Genomic DNA, 26,427 nt, shown 5'->3' on the forward strand with positions numbered 1-26,427 from the left:
CACATAAAATGGAGTGTGTTTACTTTAAATTACAACTCTTGCTGAAACAGACTCTTTTAAACCAAGCTCTTTCCTTCAGCATCTTAAGAAAATGGACACAATTAATTTTTCTATCATTTTATAAAAATAACACAAATCCTAACAAGTTGAATTTCAGCGTACCCAAGAACCCTACATTTTTGAGAAATTATGGTAGCAGATGAGTACAAGACGTACTCTGGGCTTGACTCAGGGTAACTACTGCATGTGCAGACAAATCTATCCTTGCATTACCTCAAATCCAGTATTCAAAGGGATAACTATAATAGCCATCTAAATTTATCTAATGCTTTACTGGTTGCAAACAGTTGAAATTTTAACCTACATTATATCAGATGGCATAGAGTCAAAAGGGAGAGACAGTAAATGTAAAAAAAGATGAATATGCATATCTGAAAAGGGCTCAATTTAAAAAGAAGAGATATAAATGAAACATGAAAAATTACGAGTTAAGTTCAATTTTAGGAAAGTCTGCAGGAAGAAACCTCCCCTATCAAATTTGGGCCGTTTCTAAAAAACAGTAATTTAAGCTTATTCAGCCTTTGAGAGTAGAAAGTAGGAAGTCCTTTATTTCTGCGGTACTGTCTATTTAATCCAGCAAATCTCCGTTAGGGCTCTAGAGCAATTCTTTTGCAGAAAATTTGATTTCCATAATCCCTGTAGAAAAGATATTTATATTTTAAATGAATTGGTTCGTAATCCTTTGAAATTTACAACCTGCAGAGAGAGATTCCATTGTTCTGAATAATATACAGATATAAGATAGTATTGAATTAGGGTCGTACCTCGGTGTGCCTCTGTCCTTTCTCTGTTGGTGCTTTTTAATCGTAATCTTCTCCTGTTATTATTCTTATCTGCTGATGGTTCTTGAGGGGGATGTGGGTGCATAACATGCAGATCAGCTGGTATGTTTTCATATCAAAGAACAAAAAGCCAGAACAGAAAGTAGTATATGGTTTGAAATAACTCAGTAAATATAATTAGAGCCATAATGAGAATGTTCTCGTATCATTTTGACATCATGCAAAGCTATATCAAAAGCATAACTTATTCCTTCATGGAAAATAGGTATTTATTCCTACTCCAATATTAGGATCATATGAGGCTTTCAAAATTACTAACACATTTTATTCTTGTAACATAACCTTACAGAGAGCTATAGGTAATTTGGTTAATGTTAATCACACAACACGCTGTATTAAAAAACATAAAAAATGGAACTGATAGCTAATACAGAAAAATAATTTCTTCCTTTAAAAGAAGAGGTAGATAAATTTCTAAAGAACCATGGAGAACTGAGATTAAACCTGAAAAATAATTCTTAAGTGTAATTTAATTATGTAATAGTAATAATAATAATACTCATAGTAGCACTTAATAATAACTGAATGTTTAATTTCTTGGCACAATATGGTGTATTTGACTGATTTTTCTTCTTGAATCCTCACAAAGACCATGTGAGGCAGTCATTACTACTATAGTGCCAGCAGTAATTTTATCCCCATTTTATAGATGAGGAAACTGAGGCCCACAAGGTTTGGGAAATTTGATTAAGGTCTCACAAATGGTGGTAGAGTTGGGACTAAATATCTGTGTTATTCATTTCTTTATCTCAGTTTTGTATTGCATGGGAAATATAGTCTGTAATAATGATCATTAATCTCTAAAGCAAATAAAATGAACACAAGTGCCCCTCTTTTCAACTCTCACAAAAGTCAGACATGCAAGAATGGAAAAACTGACAGTGAGTGGTAAGCCTTTGGTGCTGGTCTCAATCCTTTCCAATGATTACAAATTTCAAATCACTTTGCCTCTTTGTTAGCCATGAACCTTCAATCTATAAAATGGGACAAAAATCTCCTCTTCACCAACAGGGTTCTTTTTATATCAACAAGAGAAAATAAAAAGCACTTTATAAATGGAACAGATTAGTTAAAAGATATAATTAAGAAAACTTAAAATGCAGGTGGAGTTCTCAAAATATAGTGACAGTAGAATGCTATATTATTTCCTTGCCAATCATCATAAAATAAAAACACAGGGTACTGTGGCAATTTGAAATAGTGGAATAAAGAGAATAATAGGTTCTAGATGATAATATATGTATAAATTTGAAACATACTTCAAAATCCGCCATCTTTTTCATTTTTATTTATTTAATTATTTTTTTTCCATATTTTTCATTTTTAAATGATAATTCTCTGGATGTAAGATCTAGTCAAGAATATAACTTCGAATTTATCTTCACAAGAACATTTCTAACTGTTTTCCCCTAGCTATCAAAACTTATGCCTGGTGGCTCAGTAAGTTAAGCGTCTGACTTCAGCTCAGGTCATGATCTCATGGCTTGTGAGTTCGAGCCTCGCATTGGGCTCTGTGCTGACAGCTCAGAGCCTGGAGCCTGCTTTGGATTCTGTGTCTCCCTTTCTCTCTGCTCCTCCCTAGCCTGCACTCTCTCTCTCTCTCTCTCTCTCTCTCAGAAATAGATACACATAAAAAAAATTAAAAACAAACTTATGCACGATTCTTACCATGAATAGGTACGGTCTGCTTTATTTGGCGAATATTTTCTTTATCTCTTTGCTCCTCCGACTCAGGTATCAGTGAGGCTGACATTTCTGCACTGCTAACACAGTTCTCTGCCATAGACTGTTGGCATGATCGGTTATTTCTGGACCCAATGGATCTTATTGTCTATAAGGGAAAGGAATTATCTGCACATTTTTAAATATGGGAATTGCATTTATTTCCTGTAGAATATACACAGATTAATAATATTTGGGCAACTAAAATGTGAGGAAAAAAAACTAGAGGAAATGAATAGATTAGAAAGTTGGTGGAGAGGAAAATTATAGTAGAAAATTGGAAAGGAATGGAAGGAGAAATATAACATGAGATAAAACAGAAGTCAAGCACGTCTTCTAGACACAAGTTAAAATGTGCTTATTTGATACATTCCATCTTTAGTAGGTAGGCGGTGAGTTGAAAATTTCTGTATATGTCTGAAATTCGGAGGAAATTAAAAATAAAAATATAACATTTGAGAATCTGGTTGTTGTAAGGTGTCTGGTGATGATCCAATTCCTTTTTGAAGGAGAGACCATAAAGTGTGCTCACATATATTTGTCGTTAAGTTTTGTGAACACAGTTAATGAAAAGAATACTCAGAAATGTTAATTGTGTTGATATGGCAAAAATAAAACAGTTTTGAGGTTTTTTTAAAAATCCAGAATTTGTTCCAAATTTATTCAAGCCTTCTGCTTTTGGCATGTAGTCTGTCTCCTTCTTCCCCAACCCCCAACCCCTGCACTGGGGAAAAAACCCTTCCCTTCCCATGCCTCTCATGCTTAGATGAGCTCTTCAAATCTTGCTCCTACCTCACTGGATATCCTCATGTTATTTCTTCTGCCAGAGAGTGGAGGTGGTCCAAGTACTCTGGATCCAAAGGCGATATGACAAACATCGTGATTTTTACTGGTACGCACACTGCCTGTTCCCTTGTTAATGAACTGATCTGTTTTGTTTAAGGAAGGCAATAATAGTCCATTAATGGATATAATGACTAGTACCATGTTGCAATGTTTCTGAAAATACAATCCAGGTGTCACATGATCCAAATTCCACTACAGGGCACTTATAAAAAATGCAGATGCTGAAGCCTAACATCAGATCTACCAGATCTGTAGAATTAGCATCTTAGGGAGGGGAGGCAGAAATCTATAATTTTAACAAGCTCTCCCAAATAGTTCTTATGCTCACTGCCACAAATATTTTGCCTCAAAAAAAGAGAGGAGGAGAACAGTTACTAAAAAATACATCCTAGTAAGGAAGTAGTTTAAATAAAACTAAGTCAAGTGAACAAATATTTGATTGAGCACTCTCTTGAGCACATACTAGAGGTTATCAGGGACACAAAATAGATAAGATATACTGCTTGCCCTCGAGGAGTCTGGAAGGAGGTGATAGTACAACAGGTAACCGTAACATAAAGCAGACCAGTGGGAATGAAGAATAAGTGACCTCTTATACCTCAAATAATTAAAATTAGAATTACCCTACAATCCAGTAATCACACTACTGGGTATTTACCCCCCAAATACCAATACATTAATTCAAGGGATACCTGCACCCCTATGTTTATTGCAGCATTATTTACAATAGCCAAACTATGGAACTATGGAAGCAGCCCAAGTGTCCACTGATAGATGAATGGATAAAGAAGATGTGAATTATGTATATATATATATATATATGTGTGTGTGTGTGTGTGTGTGTGTGTGTGTGTGTATACACACATATATATATATACACACATATATATATACATATATATACACACATATATACACACACACACACACACATATATATATATACACACTAAGTTACTAAATATTTAGTGTTAAAAAAGAATGAAATCTTGCCCTTTGCAACGACATAGATGGAGCTACAGAGTATTATACTAAACAAAATAAGCCAATTAGAGAAAGACACATACCATATGATTGCACTCATATGTGGAATTTAAGAAACAAAACAAATAAGAAAAGGGGTCAGTAAAAAAGAGAGGGACAACCAAGAAACAGATTATTAACGACAGAGAACAAACTGATGATTACCAGAGAGGAGGTGGGTGGGGGAAGGGTGAAATAGGGGATGGGGATTAAGGAGTGCACCTCTCACGATTAAAAAAAAGACAAAGAGTAAGTGACTTCTTGAATGGACCTTGAATGACATAAGATTTCAAGAATGAAAGATGTGGGGTGCCCTAGACAGAAAAAAGTGTCTGAATAAACACAAGGAAGAGTGAACTGGTAGGGTATCCTTGGGGAATGAAATTACCAGTTTAGCTGGAAGGATGAGTTTGGGTCACAATGAACAGAGCCTTAAAATGCTAAGAGCCAATTTTAAATTTGGTTAGGCAACAGGGTATCATTGAAAGTTTTGTGGGAGAAAGAGAACAAATTGGTTTCACCTCCAGGATAGGGCAGATGTGATTACCAACCCTTGCTATCTTTCCCTTCTGGGCATACAGCTACATTACATTTTGAGCCTTCTCTGCAGTTATATGGGTCATGTGACTGAGTTCTGGTTAATGAGACCATAAGAAGTGAAACGTGAGAAATGTAAACTAATTCCTGGCCTCTAAAACCCCCTGCATAATCCCCAGTAATCTCTCTGCCCTCATCTCTTGACAAGATGAAGAAGATCCAAGGGAGGACTTTAAGGCTCCGAGAAGAATCATTGCATAAAAGGAGCCTTGGTCTCTGAATGACCACATGGAAGGCTGCTGGAGGAACTCCTGAATAGATGAGGCTGTGGGGCTCTTTGTGACTGTAGGTAGGCTTCCCGGACTAAAAGAGCAGGTGAGGGTGATGGTCCTTAAATCAAAAAACTGCCTGCAAGCTAGAAAGTCTTCTGCTCTGCTCACTTGCAAGACAGAACCAACTTGAATATTATGATGTCGGCTCCAAGTAAGTCCACGTTTGTCCCACAGTCCTGGATATACATGAGCTATTGGCCACTTTCTGTCTGATCTATTCCTTGAAAAAATTCCTATAGTTAGCTGGGTGGTCTCTTTAGCCTCTGCTGTAGAGCTATGATTTTACATGTGCTAGAGTTAAAAACCACTCCCCTGAGAAGGCATGAGAAAAGGCACAAAAATTAGTGAAAGCATGCCACGCTTGGGAAGCTCCAAGTGTTTATTTAGATCTGAGTGGAAGCAACATGTGTGGAAAGATGGGTGTTCTGGGTCTGGTTTTGTGTCTGCAACAGATGAAGCTGAAGGGTTGGGCAAGGGTCAGATTGCTGACATGATATGAGAGAATGTTTGCTGGACAGAAGACTAAAATGGCTGGCAAAGTGGTGAGCAGCTGTACTGTTTCAGTATTCTTCAAATTCTTGAAGCCCTGTTTGGTAGAAGAGAGATTCCATTTGTCCAAAGGGCAAGAACATAACTAATGAGAAGAATTTACTTCAAGGTTTTACTCCAACATAAGGAGCATCTTTCTTTAATTAAGCATGTCTGGTCATGGTGGTGGAGAATTTTCTGTCATTTTGAAGGTGTCCAAGCAGAAGTGTGGGAGGCTATTCTGGCTGTTCTGAGGCAGATTCAGATACCAGATGACTTCCTACTTTCCATTTCTACTTTCCATTTCTAGCCTAGTCCTCTCTTCAGAGCTCTACTCCTTGTCTCCAGTGGCCTTCTTGCTCAATTCCTTTTCCACGTCTCCAAGATGCTTCCAACAGAAAACTTGGTCTAGATTACGGCACTACAATCCATTGAGTTTGAACAGTTAGGATCTGGGTATCATTCTTGACTCCTCCCTCCACCTTCTCCACAGCCAATCCATGTCCACTTCTCTGTACTGCCTCTGCCAACACTGCAATCCAGGCGATCATCATCCCTCTCCTGGATGATTGCAAAGCCTCTAAGTGACCTACCATGTCTGTTCTGGCTCCCTGTCCCATGCCCTCTCCAAAATGCAGCCAGAGTGGTCTTATGATGGAGGCACTCCTTTCCCTCAAAACTTTTCAATGGCTTCCCTGCTGCTCTTAGGATTAAGAAGAAAGCCCTTAACAGTAGCTGCAAAAACCTACATGTTCTTGCTTCACTTCATACCTTTCACTCTCATTTTCTGCTCTCTCAAAAGACTGGCCTCCTCAGCTCTTCCTGCCTACCAGACCATTTGTGCATGCTGTTCCCCATGGCTAGAAGGCTCTTCCAGTACAGGTATTCCCATAACCTTTCCCTCACATTAATTTAAGTCAAAATTGCCCTTTTACATGTGTTTGTGGGATTCTCTGATAATATATGCTTCAGTAGATAATAAACTCAGTAGCTCACTTCTTCACCCCTGAATTGCTAGTCTGGTGCCTGACATGGAGTTATAGATACTTGCTGAGCAAAATGAATAAATCATTAAATGTAATGAATCAAAGGGATGTTGGATTAAATGACTAAATATTTCTTTTTTTTTTTTAACTTATTTTTGAGAGAGAGAGAGAGACAGAGAGAGCACAGACAGAGAGAGAAGGACAGAAGATCCAAAGTGGGCTCTGCACTGACAGCAGCAAGCCTGATGCAGGGCTTGAACCCACGAACCATGAGATGATGACTTGAGCTGAAGTCAGACGCTCAACCACCCAGGTGCCCCAATGACTAAATATTTTTAACTTTGGCTAGAATTTCAGTTTTCATTTTAAGAAAAATCTGTCTGTGAACTGAGGACGAAGACTGGATAGGACTGGACAACTGCCAGGATATGGGGGATGAGAAGGATCAACAATGACCAACACACATTGATAATTAAATGAGTGGTATGGCTTTCAACAGTAGTAATGCTATGGCACTACAATCAGATGCCTACTCAGATTACATGTGAAATTTTCTAGTGTTAGCAAATAGATTATTGGTTGTATGTACATCTGTGTTTTAAAAGTCATTATAAATATCCATTTGGAGTTAACAAAACCCTGTTAGCCTCTCAGGACCAATAACAGAAAGAAATGACACTCAAATCCCAGGCCAATTGGAAAAATTTGTTATAGAATCTATCATCGTTTGTACCTTTTGTGACCAAGTAGAACAAATCCTGGACTATTGATTTTGTTCTCAAATGTGGATTTTCCCCAGAAAGAGCCACTGAGAGTCCTGAATGTCATGGGAGTTGGCTTGGGCCTACATGGAAATTTTCAGTAATCAGAATAGGAGAATTTTTTTTTTTTTTTTTGGAACTTCCAGTCATGGGAACCATTAGGAATGGGCATATTTTTTGCATATCTTTCTGTTCAAACATCTTATGGGGCAATTTCCTTAATGTTTTTTCTTACTCTTCATATATATGTTCCCCCCAATTAATTCAAGCTCCTTTGAATAGAAAGGCCATTTATTTGGTACTGTATGTATCCCCACCTGTGGAGCCCAGTACAGTACATGGTAGACAATGGATAAATCTCACCACAATTATAAATAGCATTCAAGATTAAAAGGAAGATTTTTTTAGGGGAGGGCATATTTAAAAGGTCATACTGATATAGTTCCAGCTTTAATTCAACAAAATGTACATATTAACTAGTTTGTAGGTATTTTAAAAAATTCCTAAATACCTTGAATTTTTTAGAGGAATATCTTGCTTAGCAGTAGATATCCAGTGACCATTAAAGGTATACCTAAACCTCATATGATACAATTTTCTAAATCACAGAAAGTTAGATATGATCCTCATCTATAGGGTTTCTTTAAAGAGTAATCTATCACTACGCATTTAAATTTAAGTCTATTTTCTAAAATTTACAAATGCTAGTGCATGTTTTTCACAAACCAAAGTATATCAATACTCTCCCATTAGGTTATCTCCTTAGTTAATAGACTCAACTTTTTGGTACAATTAACATATATACATTCTTAAAGCCTGTTTCATTTTAGTAATTCTATTTATAATCATTGTCATGATTCTCTCTGTAAATATGTATCATGCTATTTATCTACTGTAAGAGAATCCTAATTAAAACCTACAAGGGAAAGTAACTTAGACTTTGGTTTCTAAAATAAAAAGTAAAAGGGACAAAGTTTCTATAATGAGAAAAATCTTAATAAAAGAACACTACAAGCAGAAACCCATGCCTTTTGAATTCTAAAGGGAGCTCTTTTAAGAATGATATCAATATGCACAATATAAGGTTAAAAATCACGATTAGATTAAAGTCATGCTCTAGGCGTTTCATTTTCTTGAGTTTGTGGAAAATGAACTTGGTGTAGGTCAGAGATGTTACCATTAATTATTTTGCTATTTTATGAGGGGTACATGCCTTTGTAGTTAGAATATAAAACCTGAGGGTCTACTCTCTAATTGTCTCTTAGAAAAATAAACATTCATTTTTGTCTCAAGATACAATGTTCTAATTATAATAGTCATTTAAGTTTGCAGGGTTTTCAAAGCTTAACCAGAAAAACTTGCTGAATTTTCAACTCTAATCATTGAAGGGTCACGCTCAAGACTTACATCTATTATCTAGCAATCAAATCAGAATTAAACTTGCTACCAGAATCCAGACCTTGAATTGGATTAATTTTTATTTTATTATATGTGCACTGTTATAAAGAATGTCAAAAATACAAAAAGGGCTGTTCTGTGGAGCAATATTATTTTAGACAAGGTGCTTAACCTTTCTAAGCCTCACTTTCTTTCATTAAGATTGAGATAATGACAGTGCTTAAGTTATGGTGCTTTTGTTAGATTGTATGAAACAATGCATGTAACATGCCAAATACTGTGCTTAGTAGGGACTAAATGGTTAGTAAATATGCTGTTAATATATTACATCTTGAATAGCATTTAACACTTTACAAAGTCCGTTCATAATCATTTATTTATTCCTTCATTCACCTATCCTTTCAGTAATGATTAGGCATCTGCCCTGGCCAGCAGCTCTAGGCACAGAGTAAGACAGGGAATAAGATGAACACATACCTCCTTCAAGGAGCCCACAGTCTCATGGGGGAGACAGATATTACAGCAAGTCATTCATAAATAACTACATGATTACCAGTGTGATAAGAGGTGTGCAGGAAAAGTTCAGAAGGTTATTAAGTGTATTTAACAGAGGGCTGGTATCTAGTATTGGGGTTAGCGGGGAGAGACATTCAACTTGGAATCTAAAAGATGACGGATATGATACGTACATAGCCTCTGTGCAATTTCCAATCACTTGTGATATTATCCTATGTCCTCCGTAGATGAAGAAATGGAGGCTCATGATGTTCAGAGATCTGTCCACACAGAGCAGGGGCTCAGAACTCCAGTGTCCCAAGGCTTACCACACACGATGCTGCCCTCAGTGGGCCACGAGGGCATTGCAGGGGATTCTTCCCATGTCCGCTATTTATTTTCTGTGCAGTTTTGTGAAGACATCTGATGAAACACTTATTTTGCTATCTGAAAAGTGGGTCTGTTAATGCCTGTATAGGTAAGTACCAGAACTTTAAGGACATGATAGTTAATGTATGTGGTGAAGACAAATGGGGTTTATGAGGTATCAAATATAGAATATAATACTGTAATATCCTTTTTCAGAGGAAAGAAAGTAGGGTGTGGGGAGAAGGACAAATGGAAACGGAAGTGGGTTCAATGCCAGGCAGGTAACACATATGTGAAAGGCAGGCACTTACAGAATGTGAGGTGGGGGAAGTGTGGCTAATTTGAGAGTGCACATCCTATGCAGAAAATTTTATTTCAAAACTCTTTTAGACCAGCTGGGAGGACTGGCAGTCTGTAAACTCTGGAAGCATGATGAAAAGACAGGTAGGTAGGTGAGTGACTAAAGCAGGGAAGGCCTTAGGTGATGAAAATCACTCTTCAATTTTTGCAAATAATTAATACCAGTATTTAGCCATATCTCATTAATAAAAAATTTAAGACATTTTTTGAAAGGCAATAAAACACATTAAAAACTAAAATTAGAATAGCTCTTTCTCCACTAAACTTGTGTATGACCTTAGACAATGTCATCTGTGTGTAAAGTTAGGCTATGGCAACAAGATAAAAAGCAATAAAGCACAAGATATTACTTTTCTTCACAAACTCTTAATTTATTAAAAAGCTATCAATGGCCTAGTTTTTGGTGTTTACTATTAATGAGTAAAGGAACATTTTCAGGGAAACCATTTTATCATCTCAGGAAAACTTTCCATTTTGAATAAAGAATGGAGCTTATACATAACACAGGCCTTAGTACATAATTTCCATCATTTGGTTTTGGAACTAGGACAGTTTCCTATAATATGAGAGAAGGCTCCCCAGAAATTGCTTAATGGGAGTGAGTAATTAAGAATGCATCTCTAAAACAGACTGCCTGGTCAATCCTAGGTCTACCACTCACTAATTACTTTATCTCTGTGAGCCTCAGTTTCCTTATCTTCAAAATGGTGATTCTGATGGTTTCTACACAAAAAGGTGTATCAGAGGATTAAATGGGATAAATGATGTGTGATGGCTAATTTTATGTATCTATCACCTTGACTGGGCCACAGGGTGCCCAGATTAACTATGACTCTGAGAGTGACTGTGAGGGCAAGTTTGGATGAAATTAACATTTGAATTGGTAAATTCCACCCCAAGCCCCATGGTAGGTGGGCATCATCACCCAATCCATGGAGGGGCTGAATAAAACAAAAAAGTGGAGGAAGGGAGAATTTGATCTCTCTGCCTGACTCCTTAAGAAGTCTGCAGCTGCCCTCCGACTGGCACTTTCACTATCAGGTCTCCTGGTTCTCAGGCATTTGGGTTTGGACAGGAACTATATCATCGGCTCTTCTGGGTCTCCAGCTTGATGACTGCAGATCCTGAGACTTCTCAGTCTCTAAAACTGCGTGACCCAATTCCTTATGATAGGTCTCTCTCTCTTTATTCTAAAACCTAATGGTGGAAGTTATCTATCAAAGCCTGTATTATATGTAAGTTGTATATATGTGTGTGTTCTGTTTCTCTGGAGAAACCTGACTAATACACTATGTAAAAGATATAGCAAAAACTCACTAAATATTAGTGGTGATGATGATGATGATTTGCTGCTTAATATACTCACCTGCTCAAATTATATGGCTAGCATCACTCATTGATCACTTAATTCACAAATATCTATTCAGTTCCTGTAAGTGTTAAAGACTGAGCTAGGTGCTAGGGATACTAGGACCCCTGCAGTTTTGAAGCTCACATTCCAGTTGGGGACACAACAATAAGCAAACAATTAAGTAAACAAAAAGATACCAGGTAAGGGTAAGTGCTGTGATGGAAACGAAAGCAGAGTGATGTTACAGAGAGGATGAGGACCTTGATGATTACAGTCCCAGGTTCACCACTATGTGAACTATGTGTAAAAATGTATGTGAGCATAATTCATACTAATACAGTATAGGTTAAAATACATATTTCCCTATTATATCATAAAAAAATTTAATATTTAACTATATACTTAAAAGATTTTATTTTGTCACTACTTTTGGATTTACTTCCCAATATATATCTTAAATCAAAATACTGACATTAAATAAAGAAATATATTTTAATTTTATAGCAATTCTCTGGGTTTTTCAAAAGACAGAAAAGCATATAGAAGAAACTAAAAATGTCTCATAATTGCTCTAACATAATACATCTAGTAATATCACAAATCATGAATTAAGAAAGTTAAAATTCTCTAAAGGGAGGAAGACATGAGAAGTAAAAGTCTTATCTTCCTGCCCCTTGCCTCTACTAGTCCTCGTTCTTAAAGGTCATTGTAAATTTTTTTGTATTTCCTTAAAAAAATGTATGCATATACCAGCATTCCTAGGTAGCTATCTTATTTACTTAAGTCAGTGGGCTCATACAGAAATAGCATCCTATGTTTCCATGCTTCACTGACACAGCTTTGAGACCTTTCCAGACCATCATAAGCAGATCAGGTCATCTGTATAGCTGTATCCATAATATCTTATTGTCTGGGTATTTAATCAACTCCCTACTATGCACAGGTTTTTATTATAACCCATGCTGTAATAGACATCTAAAGGAGAAATGGAAAGGTTGGAACAAGTCAGTCCTGCAAAAGTAGCACAATTATTAAATGGATTAGATGTGTTTTTCACATTTAATATTGTAGTAATATTTATATATCAAAGTTTCATCAATATTTGGTGGAAATATCACAGAAAAATTAAAATTCACTCTATGTATGATTTGTGATATGTCTGCTGTTAACGAATTTCACAGATACTGATCAATACCCAGACTAAATTCCTTTCATGCTTAAAAATTTTTAATGAAGGAATATGACCAGTTATGCCTTATTTTTGCTAAAGATGGGGAAAGAGGATATATAATTCAAATGTAAGAGACAGTGGAGTTTACTCTTATTATCAGACATTGGATCCAGAAATTGTGACATCTCTTTAAACCAATAATCTTAAGACAAGGCTTTACTGAAAGTGTGAGTTTAAAAAATTGTTTTGTTTTTTCCTGGAGTCAGGATTCAAATCCTTCTTCTTTTAGGTTCTACTTTACAGTGAATTTTGTTACCTGATTTGAATTTTGCTTTCATAATGTGAAACCCAAAGAAGAAATTCTAATAAGGATCTCACCAGTGCCAACTATAGTTAGATGATTATTTCAGGGTTGTGCTAAATGCATTAACTTACCTATGTGCAACTGTGCTGTGAGATAGAGATGCCAGTCTCTTCTTATTTAAAAAAGGAGTAGAAGCCCACTAAGACCTCTGCTGTGGAAAGGAGGGTACTTGGGAAAACTGCATTCTAATTTTTAAGCAAATTACTAGTTTTGATTTGTGCTTAGTGGACCATTGCATCTTGTCATTAGTAGCCGAATGCTCAACTTCAATAACCAGACAGATTCTCTGGTTCAATTAAACTGGGGTCCCATTAATGAAAATAAGATCATTAAAGACCCCACAATTCTCTGCAGGCTAACAGTCATTAGCTAATGTGCACTGGGAACTGACAAAGTGAACAGAGCAGAAGTGTGGGAACGTTGGCTTTTGGGAAACACAATTATCTTATTAATTTTATTAGTGCTCTTGATCAAGTTATGTGACATTCAGCAAAACGCACTCTAAAATGGAAGCTTCAAGGTTTCCTCTTTTGCTCAAGGGAACATACTAGAAAGCATCCATAGGAAGCAACTACTTCTTTCTGTGGCAGCTTCACTGGGCTCTCAGTGTGTGCATTTATAATAAAAAACACAATTGGCATGAGTACTGTACAGTCAATTATAAGAGCACACAGTAATTTTCTCATGCAATTCAAAATCTCATCATGGGGAATCCATTTTTCAGACAGACACAAAAACAAATAGTTAAAATGAAGAAATATCTTCTGGCTTTTCCAAGATTAGAAAGTCTGCCCTTGGGCATTAGTCATTAGCTGCACCTTTCAAATAAAATATCTTATACAGAGAAGAATAATTATAATTATATTCATTTATAGTAAGTTTCAAAGCCCACAAATGACAAAATTAGCAACTGCAAAGTATTTGTAGAAAGAGAACCACAAAGTTCAATATACAGTAGCCTCCTCCCATCCCCAGATGATACGTTCCAAGACCACCAATGGATGCTTGAAACTATGAATAATGCCAAACCACATATATACTGTTTTTTCCTATACATACATACCTCTGATAAAGTTTAATTTATAAATTGGGCACAGTAAGAGATTAACAACAATAACTGATAATAAAATAGAACAATTATAACAATATACTGTAATAAAAGTTACATGAATATGTTTTCTCTCAAAATATCTTATTGTGCTGTACTCACCACTCTTATGATGATGTGAGATGATAAAATTTCTACATGATGAGATGAAGTGAGATGGATGATGTAGGCGTGTGACCTAGAGTTAGTCTACTACTGGCTTTCTGAGGATACATCACAAGGACGTGAACCACAGTTGACCACAGGTAACTGAAACCTCAGATAAAGGGAGACTACTCTATTTTCAAGTAATCTTAGCTGCCTTGCATGTGCAATGGGATTTACGTTAAGAGGAACAATCATAACCCTTATGGTTATAAAGGAATAGAAATTGGGATTCACAGGGCAGGAGAAGTTTGCTATTAGATGATGATTATTAATTTTCTGTATACATGACTCAAGTTGACTATTACTATCAATTGAGATCCCATTCATGGAATTTGCAAAATATATACTAATATCCTCTTCTACAAGTTAGGATCAAATACGGCCTACGAAAAAGTTTCTGTTTAATTATAAGATTGAGTTAATGATGCAATTGACATTTACTCAAATTCCTCTTTAATCTCAGGCATTACATGTGTCCTTGAACTTTAAATTTAAAAAAGATACTAAAAAAATCTGGATATAGACTTGCGTTTTCATTTAAAGACATAATTAATTCTTAAAACATTAAGCCAGAGAGATAAAAGAAAAACGAGTATTCACAATTGCTCTTATATTTGATAGGCTTTACAGCTTAGTCATTACTGTTACTGAAAGCATTCACAGCCTATCAGATACAGATAGAGTGTTTGGTTATCAAAAAAAAAAAAAAACCAAAAAAAAACACTGTAACTCATTTCATTCTGTGGTGAATCTTCCATTAAGATTGATTTGTGACCTGAGGTGTTTACAGCAGCTGTCTGGTTAGTGAGATCTTTTTCATCCATTTATGTTTCTGTCTATCCCTGCCCCCCTTAAAGATAGTACCTATAAAAATACACAATTTCTCACAACCTGTGCCCTGTGCTACCAAAATGCCTTGCCTAAAGTTGGCAATTATGGAAGCAGGTGATAGGAACATGGGGGTTTATTACGTCTTCACTCCACTTTTCTGGAAGTTTGGAAATTTCATAATAAAGGGTTTAGGAATATAGTGTCTATTTACACATAGTCCCCTGACAAGGTTTAAACTGAAAAAGTTACAACATAGGTCCCAATTCTCTAGGAATATACAATTTAGGACATGTAATGCTGATGATGATCGACATACAGAAAATATACCAATAATAAATAAATCCAGGATAAATAGAGAGTGAAACAGTCCATTTCTGTAACTCCTTCATTTCATCATGCTAGCTCCTTTCTCTGGATTCTACTTTGACCTCTCTCAAACTTTGACTCTGCTCTTTTCCCCATCTGTTCCCTGGGAATCAACAAGTCCCGCCTGTGTTTCTCCTGTAGCATCACTCAGGGTCATCACTGACATTATTTGCTCAGATGGCTGTAAAGACATCTGAGTTGTATTTCTTAATCTCTGGTTTTACCTGACTTAAAGATTCATCTTGAATCTTGATGTCAAATTCATCTTCCTAAAAGGGGCATTACTGTGTCTCTCCTTTAGGACAGTAGGAGGAGAATACTCTTCAGGTATTCTTCTGACCCAGCCATTCAGCCTTCGGAGGCCATTCTTCATACTTACTAATCCCTCAGAAAACTCACCCATGTATTTTGCTATCTCCTTGTCTTTGCTTAGTCGTCTGCACCATCTTACACTTCCATAAGTCTTATATTTATTTATAATAAAAATTTATGCAAGTATTGATTGAATACTTTCAGGACCTACTTCTTTCTCTGTAAGTGCCTTATTATGACCATCATTTCACTTTCCTCAGGATTACTTCCATGTGAGTGTCAGCTGAGCCACAGCTTTGTTTGGATGTGTGATCCAGTGGTTCTCAACCCAGGCTACACATCAGAATCACTGAAAGCATTTAAATATCCATCCAAGGCCAATTATGTCAGAATCTCTGGAGATGAATCACAGACATTAGGAAAAAATAATTTTTTTTTTTACATAAGTTATTTTTAAAATGTCCCAGATGATTCTAACAAACAGGAAGATGAGAACCACTCAGCTGAAGAATATTAGGTTTCTTTTTTTTTTAATTTTTAATGCATTTTTTTTTTTTTTTTTACCTTTGAGAGAGAGAGAGACAGAGAGAGACAGAGAGAGAGAGACAGAGCACGAGCAGGGGAAGGGCAGAGAAAGAGAGGGAGACACAGAATCGGAAGCAGGCTCCAGGCTCTGAGCTGTCAGCACAGAGCCCGACCTGGGGCTCAAACCCACAAACCGTGAGATCATGACCTGAGCTGAAGTTGGATTCAGCCGTTTTAGGCCAAGAAACAGCAATCCCCAAATATGAACGTGTACAAGCCCACAGAGAGTGGTCAGAAAGTCACACATGGGGTATGAGACATGAAACTCTAGAGGAGGTTGGGCTAGGGGAGGTTGGCTTTGTGTGAGTTCCCAAGGGGTGTTTCATTTTGTCTTCTAAAATGGTGGGAAAGGGCATTAAAGGTCTTTAATCAAAGAGCAACAGGATCACATTTCTTTCTTTTTTTTTTTTTTTAATTTTTTTTACATTTATTTTTGAGAGACAGAGCACAAGTGGGGGAGGGGCAGAGAGAGAGGGATATCCAGAATCCGAAGCAGGCTCCAGGCTCTGAGCTGTCAGTGCAGAGCCCAATGCGGGGCTTGAGCCCACAAACCGCGAGATCACGATTTGAGCCGAAGTTGGACGCTCAACCGACTGAGCCAGCCAGGCGCCCCAGGATCACATTTCTATTTCTACAGTCAGAAAGATAATTCTGACAGCAATGTGGAGATTAACTGGGAGGCTAGGGCCACGGTGGGGACCAGATCAATGAAAGTAGCAACAGGATAGAGTTGGAGTCAGATTGTTTAGGAGGGATAATTGGCTGGGCTTGGAAGCATACAGGAAAAGGAGAGGAATAACCAAGGATGTTTTGATTTGGTATGTAAAAACCGAGAAAGTATTTTAGTTGCTAAAGAGAAGTTTACAATGATTTATCACAGACACGGGTCGATGCTGGAATGACAGTATTTAACTTCAAGCTATAAAGCATCATTGCAGTGCGGTTTTTTTCCGTTTTGTTTTTTTGTTTACTTATTTTTTTTGGTCTTACAAATAAATATGCTTATAATTTAGGTGTCTGAGTGCATACCTGATTCTGCTGAATTCAGGGGATGACCTCCAAATTTTATTTCGGTTTGGCGGAGCTTAGTCATGTTTAGCAGCTGTGTGACTTGTGGAACATCTGTTGTCAGCTGGCAGCTTCGAGGAATAATGTCTGTAGGTTCATTGGTTGGAAAGGGAACCCCATATCCAGCTGAAAACAGAGGCAAACATTCATTTCCCAAATGTAAGTCATTTTTGCCAAATGGACATACCTTATAAATGAAACCAATTAAAGTAAAATATTTTTAGAGTATAACTCTGAACGAGTTACATGACCTTACATCCTCGGCTTTCTCATCTGTATATGAGTGTTGTAATTGCACTGCTTCCCTTCTAGGACTGTATGAAATATTAAATGAGACAAGGTGTATAACATACACAGCAGGTTCGGAGACTTGTGCAATAAATGAGAGCAATCACTGAATATATTTTACACTTATGTTTCAATACTAGAAATGTGACTCAAGAAACGATCTAGTTAGGGGCGCTCTGATGCAGATTTCTGGGAGTATGCTGGCTCATTCATATGAGATCAGTACACGCAATGACATAATTGAATAAGTACCTAGAGCCCCTATATGAATAAAGCAATTTTTTAAACTTTTTTATACTGAAATAATTTTAGATCTATGAAAGTTACAAAAATAGTAGAGTTTCTAATACTCTTTACCCAGCTTCCCCTAATGTTAACATCTTACCTTTTAATACTTTCAAAGAAAGAACAGTTTGTTATTATTAAAATAGTATTTTTATTACTGTAATTTGTATTTCTAGTGAGATTTGATATCATTCATATATACTTATGTGGATATGCAAATTTTCAGTTTAGTAAATCTTCTGTTCATGTTCTTAACTCATTTAGGTATGAGAATATTATTTTCTTATTTATTTGTACGTAGGACCTCTTTTATGGCAGAGATATTAAGTCTCATCATATGTAGCAAGCAGGAATTATAAATTGGTATTAGCATTCCAAAAGTAATTTTACTATATGTATAAAAGGCTTTAAAAATGTACATGCCATTTTACTGAGTAGTTTTACTTTACAAATCTATTCTAAAGTAAAAGAACATCAGAAACCCAGATGAAGATCTATATAAATAGGTGTTTATAATTTCTGAAAAATAAACAACTTGAATTACCAGTAAAAAGCCACAAGAAATTCTATTTATGAAGATGGCTTAATGATAGGGGAAAGACTTGTGATAGGAGGTTAAATGAAAATAATATATATAAAACTCTAACTCTACTGTAGAAAATCAATAAATAAAATGTGTGAATGGCAAAAAGGCTAAAATGAAATATACCAAAGTGTAAAATAACTTTTGATGGTTTAGCTTAAGTGTAGCTTTTATTTTCTTCTACATGAAAATGTCTATAGGTATTTAATTATTATAAGTAAAATTTCTAATTTTAGAATTTGGTGGAAAAAAATTGTGCATGTATATGTGAATGTAAGTAATAAGAAAAATTCAACCAAGCATCCCTTGAAAAACATCTTATGTAAGTATAAACTCTAACCACATTTATAAAGGCAAATGATGTTAGGTTTATATGCACCCAAGTCGTGGCAGTTTCCTAATTAGATCCTCATGTTCTAATCTTGAAAAGGAAATGAATCATTTAACTAAAAACTTAAATACCCATCAACAATGTAATGTAATGTAATGTAATGTAATGTAATGTAATGTAATGTAATGTAATGGTTTCTAAGTGTCCTAAGCTCCAGTCATTAAAGATGCAGTAGATTTACAAATCTTACTTTTCAGGTGTTCTTTGTTGGTCCATTTCTTATTTGTCATTGACATTTAGAAAATCAATATAAAGTAGTTGAGTAAATAAACTCTCGAGATAGAAAACATTTGGAAAAGTAAATAAACTAACTCCAGATGTATATCTGACATATCATTCCAAACTCCTCTGAGGTAGAAAAAGGTAATTTCCACAACAATGCTAATATTGATAAACTAAGATTTTATATTAAAAGAGGTAGAGAAGGCTAAAAGGCCCTGAAATAAAATGCTGCATTCTCAGTCACATAATGACAAGTCATGGAAACTTGAGCTTGTAGGGACTGCATGGATGGTATAGGGAACAATGCCGCACAAAGTTTGAAATGTATCTCAAACAAAATCTGAGTTTCCAACTAACGAGAAATAAGCAGCTAACCCCTGGGAATCAAAATTCGAAGGCAGAGACTATTACAAAACTCCAGCCTGAATTTTACAGGAATGTGGTTGACATGCAAATCAGATTTCACAGTAAAATGCTGTGTCATCTCTCCTTTCTATGTACCTACTCTCCCTTTGCACCCATGATTGTCTCACTATTTATTAGATTGTTCATCGAGGGAAACTGTGGGCAGTATAAAACCCGAAATAAAAGGCAAAATCAAAGAAAAACTATTGGTTTATTATTTTAAAATAAAGACTATTAATAAGCCCATTTACCAACTACTGGCTCTCAAACTTTGTGGAGGAATACATGGAAAGGACCTTTAGTCTCATTTTTGTGAAACCAAACTATGAAAGAGCTTCACGACCTGGGAGTTGGATGTTCTGATAGACTGGAGTGGAAGTTAACTCGGCTCCCCACCACCCAGCTCACCAATAAATACCCCTTCTCCATGCCCAATTTCTAGGTCACTTATTTTTTTTAGCATTCATGGCTTAATTAAAAAATAAGAATTCTAAAAGCAGCATAGATCCTACATACAAATTAAATAGCGCTAAACTGTGAGTACATAGAGGGCATGGTCTGCCTTCATTCATTCATTTACTCGTTTTATCATTTAGCAAATACTTATTGAGCCTCTCCTATGTGCCAGGAGCTTATCTAATGGCTGGGAATCTAGCCAGAGTGACCCTGTCCCTGGTCTTCTTGGAAACTCACATCTAGTAGGGAATATGTAATAAATTATACTATAAATAACAATTTAATTGTATTTTGTTAAATGCTCTGAAAGAAAAGTTCCAGGTGTTATGAAAGAGGTAATGGGTCTCAGGGAAAGTCTTTTATAATAAGGAGACATTTAAGCTGAATCATGTAAGATAAGCAGAAAGTGGCCAGCTGAAGTAGATGGAGTGATCATTCAGGTGGAGGGAACACAGCATTTGAAGACTCTGAAGGCAGAAGGGCTGTAGTGCATTCTAGGAACTGAAAGAAAGACAATTCTGCCAAAGGATTCTTAGTGTGGGAGAGAGACCAATGAGAGAATCCCGATGGTGTATCACCATCTGGCTCAAAGGGGATGCTCAGTAAACGGTCATGATGAAAGCCCCTTAAAACAGCTGACCTAGATTACAAACAGCTGCCAAGTCCTCCACTTTTCATCTTTGGTTTTTCTTTGCTCGGCTATATCCTGAGAAGTATGCCATGCACACATTCTTTCGATACCCCATCTTTCTCCCCAGATGGCAGATAACAAATCAAGCTGGTAATCAGACACTAAGGGACCAGGGACTATCTGCATTGTTCTTCCAGACAAGTTGTATCTTCTGTAACAGACTGTGTATGGAAACATGCAGACTGCTTGATTAACGTTGGAAAATGACACAAATTTTAAAGTACTTTTGCTAACAAATCTGAAAGAAAACAATGTTGGCTGGAGGGGTCAGCTCAAAATGGCAAAATGGTACATGAAGGAGAAGACTATGAGAAAACTTACAGATCTGCTCATGCAGCATCAAAACACAACCAGATGGTGGGTTTTTTGCTGTCTTTTGCTCCCAGTATGAGTTAGAATGTTTGAGTGATTCTGTAGCCCTGTTCGGCTTTCTTTGGCCATAATGCCATCATAAAATGAATCATTCTATAGGCATTGAATACCATTGATGAGGCTCTTAGCTAGCTTTAAAAATTAGTCATCAATTTTAATATATGTATAAAGCTCTTTGTGCATTAAAAATCATCACCCCCATTTTATTGGGGGGGAATGTCTTATAAAATAGTGACATTTACTTAATATTTTAATGTTTATTTATTTGGGTGGGGGAGGATCAGAGAGAGAGGGAGAGAGAATCCCAAGCAAGCTCCAGGATGTCAGTGCAGAGCCTGATGCAGGGCTTGATCCCACCAACTGTGGGATCATGACCTGAGCTGAAATCAAGAGTCAGATGCTTAACTGACTGAGCCACCCAGGTGTCCCTAAAGTAGTTAAATTTATAGATGTATCAGTTTCTGAGTTCTCCTAATTCATATAATTTAAATAAAGATTAATTTCTTAATAGTTCAGTGGTCTCAAGACTCAACCATATTCATCTTATTTATCTGAGAACAGCCTGTAGTACCTAGCACAGTGATTTTATATATAATCTCACCTCTGAAACACCAGTGGGAGCCAAGTAGAAACTACAAAAGTCTCTAACTGACAAAATATTTGTCTTAAGTTTGTTTGGGCTGCTATAGAACAGAACACCATAGACTGGGCGTTTTAGAAACAGCAGAAATTTATTTCTCACAATTCTGGAGTCTGGGGAGTCCAAGATCAAGATACCAGCAGATTTGGCATCTGATCTGGGCCCTGTTCCTATTCCTGGTTCAGAGACTGTTGTTTTCCTACTCTTACCTCACATGGCAGAAGAGGCAAGGGAGCTCTCTGGGTCTCTTTTATAAGGGCACTAATCCTATTCATGAGGGCTCATGACCTAAACACTTCCCAAGGCCCCCACCTTAAAACACCATCACATTGGGGATTAAGTGTCAACATATGAATTTTAGGGGGACACAAACATTTAGTCCTTAACCATATTGCTACAAAGTCTGTTTAATTTTTATTTGTTCATTCACTCATTTGCCATGTAACTGTCAGATTTTCTCTGGGCATGGCAGAGGTTTGAATCCTGCCCTTATGGAGCTCACTGTATAATGCAGAAAGATATTAAGAAACAGTATAATATAGTGGTTAAAAGCACAGCTCTGAATCAAGGCATCCTGGGTTCACATTCTAGTTCTATCACCTATTAGCTGTGTGACTTTGGCGTGCTAGTTTACCTTGCTGTGCCCTGGTCTCCTTATCTGTAAAACATGGATTAAAAAAATAATGCTAAACTTATAGGGTTATTGTGATGATTAAGTAAGTTAGTGTATATAAGGGCCTAAGAACAATGCTTGGTACATATAGAAGTGTTTATTTTCAATAACAAAGACTTATGTCAACTATTTCATTACAATGGACACAAAACCACCATGTCTTAGCATGTGGTTTTTATAATAAAAGGTCTTGATGTTTAAAGGGGTAAATAAGCCTTAAGTACACCAGACACTTGGCTATCCTGAAATGAATCATGCCCTTAGTTTTTTTGAAAATGTTTTGTTGATGGGAAATACACATTAATATAAAATTAAGCATTTTAAAGTGAACAGTTTATTGGCACACAGTCCATTTACAATGTTGTACAACCACCACCTTTATATATATAGTTCCAAAAACACATTTTCATCATTGCAAAGTAAAATTCTTTACCCATTAGCCAGTTTCTATCCATTCCCTCCAACCCCCATCCCTGGCAACCATTCTATATGGATTTATCTATTCCAGACATTTCATATAAGCAGAATCATACAATATGTGACTTTTTGTCTGTGTGTATGATACATACCATGTTTTGTTTATCCATTCATCTGCTGATGAACATTTGGGCTGTTTCTGCGTTTTGGTCATTGTGAATAACAGTGCAGTGACTATGCATGTACATGTATCTGTTTTCCATTCTTTTGGGTATATACATAGGAGTGGCACTGCAGGGTCATATGGTAATTCTGTGTTTAACATTTTTAGGAGCTGCCAAACTGTCTTCCATAGTAGGTGGATTCCAATTTCTCCACATCCTTGTCAACAGCTGTTTTCCATTAAAAATAAAAATTATAGCCATCCTAGTGAGTGTGAAGTAGTATCTCATTGTGGTTTTGATTTACATTTCCCTAATGACTAAAGATGTTAAGCATTTTTTCATGTTTGTCAACTATTTATATATCTTCTTTGGAGAAATACTACAGTAGCTAAGTCCTTTGACTATTTGTTAATTGGTTGTGTGTATTTATTATTGAGTTGTAAGAGTCCTGTCAGATATATGATTTGTTAATATATTCTCCCATCCTCTAGGTTGTCTTTTTAATTTCTTAATAATGTCTTTTGATACACAAAAGTTTTAAAATTTTAATGTCCAATTTATCTATTTTTAAAATTTTGTTGCTGTGCTTTAGGGCCAGTCATATCTAGGGATCCATTGCCAAATCTAAGGTCATAAAGATTAAGTTCTATTTTTTTCCTAAGAGTCTTATTTAGCTCTTAAATTTAGGTCATTGATCCGTTTGAGTTAATTTTTATATATGGTGTGAGGTAGGGGTCTATCCTCATTCTTTTGCATGTGGATATCTAACTGTCCCAGAACCATTTGTTGAAAAGTCTCTTCTTTCCTAATTGAATGTTCTTGGCACTCCCATAAAGAAATCAGATGTATGGGTTCATTTCTGGACTCAATTCTATCCCATTAGTCTATATGTCCATTCTAAATATACCAAACTGTTTTGATTGCTGCAATTCTTGAGGCAAGTTTTGAAATTGGGAAGTGTGAATCCTCCAACTTTGTTCTTCTTTTTCAATATTGTTTTTGGCTATTTGGGTCCCCTTGCAATTCCATATGAATTTGAGGATTGGCTTTTTCATTTCTGCAAAGAGGTCACTGAAATCTTAAGAGAGATTGAATTGAATCTCTAGATCTCTTTGGGTAATACCAGCATCTTAACAATATTGTCTTCCAATCCATGAACATAAGATGTCTTTCCATTTATTTAGGTATTCTCTAACTTCCTTTAGGAATGTTTTGTAGTTTTCAGTGAACAAGACTTTCATTTTCTTGGTAAAATTTATTCCTATGTATTTAATTATTTGGGATGAATATATAAATGAAATTGTTATCCTTAGAGTTTTTGAGATATGGAGTCCTATTAGAAATAATATATAAAATACCTACTTATATAATTGATATTTTTAAAAAAATATTTATTTATTTTGGGGGGGGGGATGTGCACACATGAGCTGGGGAGAGGCAGAGAGCAAGGCAGAGAGAGAATCCTAAGCATGCTCCACGTTGTCAGTGCAGAGCCTGATGTGGGGCTTGATCTCATGAACTGTGAGATCATGACCTGAGCCAAAATCAAGAACAAGAGTCAGAAGCTTAAATGATTGAGCCACCCAGGCACCCTTAACCTTTCATTTTGAGAGAGAGAGAGAGAGAGAGAGAGAGAGAGAGAGCGCACATGTGAGCAGGGGAGAGAATCTCAAGCAGGCTCCACACCTAGCATGGAGCCTGATGTGGGGCTTTATCCCACAACTCTGGGATCACGACCTGAGGTGAAATCATGAGTTGGGTGCTCAACCGACTGAGCCACCCAGTGTCCCTACAATTGATATTTTAATCAGAATAGTTCTGTGTCTTGATATATAGATATTCATAACCCATTTTTGTGGGATCTACTATTGGCTAGGCACCTCTGCTATACTGAGCTCTTATGCCTTTTCTTGCCCTGGGGTGGTTTACTAGGCAAGGGCAATCTGAGTTCAATTCCACTGCAGGAAGGAGTGGGCATGCAGCCTTAAACTGATGAAATCTGATAGGATGTGCACTCGCCTGACCTGGAGATAGAGAGGCAGAGAAACTCTCAACAGTGTTAATTATTAAAAACACTAAACCATTCCAGTTACTGAGGAAGGCAAACTTGTATACTGTTGAGGAAGGAACAGTCAGAGGCCTGGCCTAGAGTTCACCTTCCTGACCTCAGCACAACATACCTCATTTCCATGGGCCTTATTTTCCTCCTCTGTGTAATTAAGACATTGGATTAGATGATCTCTAAGGCCCTTCCCTGCTCAATGAGTCCATTATGGCAAGATGTCAGTATTTCTAGTTTTTTCTCTGGCCTTTGAAGGGATAATTTTCTTCACATTGCTTGACATTCAATAAAGGCTTATTGAATAGAGACAGTGACTGAATGAATAATTGAACAAACAATTAGCCAACCTTTACTACATTAATTCATCAGACATGTATGACAGATTACCAACACCAGGCCATGTGCTAGAGATAAAAATATGGAGACTTAACCTATGCCCTCAAGGGGCTCTCAGTCTGAAATTATACTTTTAATTATTCTATTCTTGCATTTCTCAACACAGAACACATGCCCAAGTGCTGATATCTGATTTTATTTTTTAAGTTTATTTATTTATTTTGAGAGTGAGCACATGCAAGTGAGGGAGAGGCAGAGAGAGAAGGGAGAGAGAATCACAAGCAGGCTCCATGCTGTCAGTGCAGAGCCCCATGCAGGGCTTCACCTCACAAACCGTGAGATCATGACCTGAGCCAAAATTGAGAGTCAGAGGTTAAAGCAACTGAGCCACCCAGGCACTCCACTGTGATATTTTAGAAAGAACACTGAACTGGGTGTCAGAAGACCCATAAAGTCATCAGTGACAGAGTCTAAGTCCATGCCTAGTGGATAATCACTTGTTCTTTCCTCTCTCTTTTCTCTCCTCTTGTTCTTCTCTTACCTGTGTGTGTGTGTGTGTGTGTGTGTGTGTGTGTGTGTGTGTATATATATATATATATATATATATATATATATATATATATATTTTTTTTTTTTTTTAATGCAGAATGATACAAGTTAATCAATAATTCAGTCATGCAAATGCTTAAAAATGCCAGTCCATGTCCCCTTGGGAACCATAAAAGTCATAAATTCATTTGAACCAGCATGCTTTACTACTTGTTCAGCATAAGCCATTCCTCCGGGCAAGTGAAAAACTGGTTAATTTCTTGTTTTAGGGTTCTAGTAATTCACTTTCTATTATATTGCACTGTGTAAACAGAGAACAGCAATGGAATCA

At 36.5% G+C, this 26,427-nt stretch overlaps 1 protein-coding gene across 26 annotated transcripts in view; it reads right to left on the reverse strand.

Moving 5' to 3' along the window:
* The window catches only part of CFAP20DC (CFAP20 domain containing), a 239,585-nt gene that overhangs the window by 90,099 nt on the left and 123,059 nt on the right, over window positions 1-26,427 (reverse strand). For 24 of the 26 annotated variants that reach the window (XR_009609729.3, XR_009609730.3, XR_009609728.3 and 21 more), the window contains 4 exons: window positions 17,524-17,688; window positions 3,417-3,553; window positions 2,571-2,733; window positions 825-941 (listed from right to left, as the gene is read on the reverse strand). Coding sequence is in view for 22 of the 26 variants with exons in the window: in XM_060631462.3 (XP_060487445.3) it covers window positions 825-941; window positions 2,571-2,733; window positions 3,417-3,553; window positions 17,524-17,688 (582 nt within the window). In the remaining 4 variants the exon portion in view is untranslated. Of the gene's footprint in view, window positions 1-576; window positions 697-824; window positions 942-2,570; window positions 2,734-3,416; window positions 3,554-7,625; window positions 7,721-17,523; window positions 17,689-26,427 lie in introns of those variants that run through there. The other 2 variants (XM_060631464.3, XM_078442880.2) reach the window with 2 other exon arrangements.

This window comes from Panthera onca, chromosome A2 (assembly GCF_046562875.1).
Source record: "Panthera onca isolate mPanOnc1 chromosome A2, mPanOnc1 haplotype 2, whole genome shotgun sequence".
Taxonomy (NCBI): Eukaryota; Metazoa; Chordata; class Mammalia; order Carnivora; family Felidae; genus Panthera; species Panthera onca.